This window comes from Sciurus vulgaris (genome assembly GCF_902686455.1).
Source record: "Sciurus vulgaris genome assembly, chromosome: 2".
Classification (NCBI taxonomy): Eukaryota; Metazoa; Chordata; class Mammalia; order Rodentia; family Sciuridae; genus Sciurus; species Sciurus vulgaris.
The window spans coordinates 10,485,240-10,489,369 of NC_136462.1; the positions used below are offsets into that span (position 1 = coordinate 10,485,240).

General features: G+C 48.3%; 1 protein-coding gene across 1 annotated transcript; it reads right to left on the minus strand.

Moving 5' to 3' along the window:
* Nucleotides 1-1,644: 1,644 nt before the first annotated feature.
* LOC306655559 (kinesin-like protein KIFC1) lies at nt 1,645-3,784 on the minus strand. The gene has a single exon (XM_079130136.1). It carries the CDS (start codon nt 3,676-3,678, stop codon nt 1,780-1,782), a length of 1,899 nt encoding a protein of 632 aa, XP_078986262.1. The 5' UTR covers nt 3,679-3,784; the 3' UTR covers nt 1,645-1,779.
* Nucleotides 3,785-4,130: the final 346 nt, after the last annotated feature.

The window sequence follows — 4,130 nt, forward strand, 5'->3', positions numbered from 1 at the left end:
TTGGAAGGAAGAGTGCAGCTATCATGCATCTCTACCTATAGTTATTGCATATTTTTAAGAACAAGGATATTGCCAGGTCTGGTGATGCACACTTGTAAGCCCAGGAACTCAGGAGACTGAGGTAGGAGGATCACAAGTTCAAAGTCAGCCTCAGCAACTGAGATCCTGTTTCAAAATAAAAAAGAATGAAAAATAAAAAGGGCTGTGGATGTAGTTCAGTGGTAGAGCACCCCTGGGTTCAATGTGCAGCACCACAAAAAACAAACATCAACAACAACAACAGTGAAAAAGCATATCCGTCTTTTTCTTTTTTTTTAATTGTTAGTTCTGTTTAGTATACATGACAGCTGAATGCATTTTGATTCATTGTACACAAATGGAGTACAACTTTTCATTTCTCTGGTTGTACAAGATGTAGAGTCACACCATTGGTGTAATTGTACGTGCACCTAGGGTGATAATGTTTGTCTCTTTCCACCATCTTTCCTTTCCCCCTCCCTTTCCCCTCCCCTCATTTCCTTCTGCACAATCCAACATGTCTCCATTCTTCCCTTACCCCACCCCCCGCCCCTGTTATGTATCATCATCCACAATAGCTAGATTGTGGAACCAACCTAGATGCCCTTCAATAAATGAATGACTAAAGAAACTGTGTTGTATCTACGCAATGGAATATTACTCAGACATAAAGAAGAATAAAATTATGGCATTTACAGGTAAAGGGATGAAGTCAGAGAATATCATGCTAAGTGAAATAAGCCAATCCCAAAAAAAACAAAGCCCAAATGTTTTCTCTGGTAAGTGGATGCTGAAAAAATGATATTCCTTTTACAAAATAATTATCAAAATCAGACAATTTAATATTAATATACTATTAATAGCTATTCTATAGAAATTATTCAAATTTCATGAGTTGTCCTATAATATCACTTAGGGTCATTTTTACTTGAATTCATGATCCTACTTTGGGAATTAGGCATTGCATTCAATTCTCATTGCTCCTTAGTCCCCTTTAGTCTAAAGGTTCATTATTTCATCTTTGTCATTCTTGACCTGGGCACTGTGGTTTGTGGACTGTCTCTTGACTGAGTTGACTGGTGCTCCCACACTGCTGGGCATAAGGTCTGCATTTTGGGCAGGAGAGTCCAGCAGTGGCACTGTGTGCTTCTCACTGTGTTGAGTTAGGAGCACAGGTGGCCAGCCTATCCCACTGCTGATGATGTCAACCTCGATCACCTGGTTAAGGGGTATCCCCACCCCCACAACTTCTCCACTGCAGAGCTGAATTGATAAACAATGGTGAGGAGACACCTTGGACAACCATCCTCACCCAACCTTCACAGTGGTGCTAACATCCCGCCATGATTCTCGCCTGATTCAGATATTCTCATGGTTGCAAAAGGGAAATTTGCAAACTCTGTCATTCTTAAAACCACTCCATTCATGATGTATATATATACAATGGAATATTACTCAGCTATAAAGAATAATAAAATTATGGCATTTGCAGGCAAATGGATGAAATTGGAGAATATCATGTTAAGTGAGATAAGCCAATCTCAAAAATCCAAAAGAGGAATGATCTCACTGATAAGTGGATGATGAGTCTTTTTTTTTTTTTTTCCAACTGCTAATAAAACCTTTATTTAAAAAGCAACAACTGTTCTTTATTTGATAAGCTGGGATACATAGTGCCCTCCACCCAATAAGGTATTCCCCACTCCCAACACGCAAAAACATATACACGTGCACACACACAAATAGGATCTGGATCCATCTTCATTTCTTGTTGGCCTGGGCAGTACCAATAACACACTGGTTCACCTTGGAGGCAAAGCGTAGAGAGTTGAGGGACTCGGAGACATTCTCTTCTAGAGGGGAAATGTTCACAAACATGAGCATCTTAGCGCTGCCGCCCAGAGAGTTCTGTAGCAGGTACGTGAGCTTGCTATTCCGGTAAGGCACATGAGACTCCTTGTTGCTCAGGGCCATGATGACCAGCCCCAGTGTGGACAGGCTGCTATTAATGGCCTGTGTTTCCCGAAGACGATCCCGCTCCCCTGGGCCAAGGGCTAAGCCAGGGTCTAGCCGCTCACTCCCAGCCAAGTCCACAAGGTTGAGGGGAGCAACACATTGTAGACCTCGGGCAGCATGCTCTCCAGAGATCTGCAGCTGGAACACACTGTGGCTGCGTGAAGATCGCTCATTCTGGGCAGTATGGGCCACAGCCCGATTCTGACGGGCCAGATGAAGCAGGGTCTCCACCTCTTTCTCACAGGAGACAGGGACATATCGGGCATTGGTGACAGTAAGCTCCTCACTCCCTGGTCCTGCCCGACAAATCTCACATTCGCCCCCTTGGCCCTTCCGGGTCCCAGTGGCTAGCAGGTCTCGAACAGTCTCATTATAGATCTCTACGTAGCTTGCCACAAAGCTGTAGGTCCAGCCCTGGCCATTCAGATCCTGGGCCACAGAGAAGAGATGCCGCAGGGCCCGAGGGATCAGCCCCTCCAACTGGGGATCTCCCCCAGGCCCACCCTCCATTGTAAAGGTCTTGCCACTGCCTGTCTGACCATAGGCAAAGATGCATACTGGGTAGCCACCCAGGGCGGACTGGACAAGCATGGCGATCTCCTCAAACACTTCATCCTGCCTACTTCCTGGTGGGAATACCCGGTCAAAGGAGAAGTCGTGGCGGGTAGTGGAGGCTGGAGCCCCACTCAGGGTTGCACGCCGATCATCAGACCGGAAGAGGCTAAGGCGAGTTGGAGGATCAGTGGGCCCACCAGGGCCAGAAGGAAACAGGAGGAAGCCAGGGGATGGGGTGGGCTCCCCTGCAAGGACAGGGCGAACCCGGCAGAATACCCGGATATTGCCCTTCAGTTCCTGCAGCTGGTTGTGCAACCGCCGGCGCTCCATCTCTAACCCATGGAGACGGTCTCCTCGCTCAGCCAGTAAGGCCGCCTGGGCTGCAGCTTCCTGCTGCAGAGATGCCACCTTTGCTTGGCTGCTTGACAGAGCTGCTTCTGATGCCTGTAGCCTCCTCTCTTGCTCCTCCAATCGGGTTGTCAGCCCCCTCCGCTCCTCCTGCAATTCCAACTGTTCTTTCTGGAGGACTTGCACTAAACCTTCCTGTGTGCCCAGTCGTTCTTCCAGCTCCAGGACCCGGGCACTCAGATTCCCAAGCTGCTCTTGGCCCTGCTCAGCCTGGGCACGTACCCTAGTCAACTCCCCTTCTAGAGTACTACGTTCTGTCCCCAAGGCCTTAGCCTGCTGTTGGGACTCTTTAAGTTGTTCCCGCAGCTGCTGGTTCTCTTGGTCCAATGTTTGAGTCTTCTCCCAGCAGCGTTTCAGCTCTGCATTTAGGTCACATAACTGACCCTTTAAGTCCCAGGGAGGACGTTTGCTGGGTTTCTTTCCTCCCACCATGGGAGGAGCAGCTGTTGAGCCAGGTTTCTGGGCAGGAACAGAAGGGACTGATTTCTGATTCTTCAACACTGCAGTAATAGCTGTGGAACAACGGGGTCCTGTCTTCTTGGGAACTTTTTGAACTGCAGTATGGCCTTGTGTCTGTGGTACTGTGGTGATGGGCGGTGCTCTGGAGCGGGATGTGTCAATTTTGGTTGTTGCGCCCACACCTCGTGTCCGTTTCTTTGCAGGTTCCAACACATCTTCCATCTGGTCAGGTCCCCTCTTGAGCCTACTTCCTGGGAGAGGCAATCGGGAAGGGCCTTTGACCAGTGGTGTCTTCAGCTCTATGTTCCTCTTCACTTCCAATAAGGGGGACCTCAGATGTAAAGTTGGGCAGTGGGGATGAAGAAGAGGGACTGAAACATGTGAAATCAATTACTGGTGTAACTAGGAACTGGCTTGGAAAAGAGCACAGGCAGGGAGGAAGGTAGAGGAAGTCCAGGCTAACTCCCAGGGGCCTACTGCAGTTCCATCATCCACATCACAGGAGAAAGGGCTATTTTGGTTGTTATTTAATTCTAAAATCAGTAGGGCTGTGGTATAATTCAGTGGCAGAGCACTTGTCTACTGTGTTATATTCCCAACACTGCGACTCCATGTCCACCTCTGCCCCACGCACTCCAGGGAGTGCAATGGAAGAGGACAGTGCGCCGGGATTC

Coding starts and splice junctions, on each gene's coding strand:
- LOC306655559 (XM_079130136.1), bottom strand. CDS start 3,678: ATGGAAGATGTGTTGGAACCTGCAAAGAAACGGACACGAGGTGTGGGC.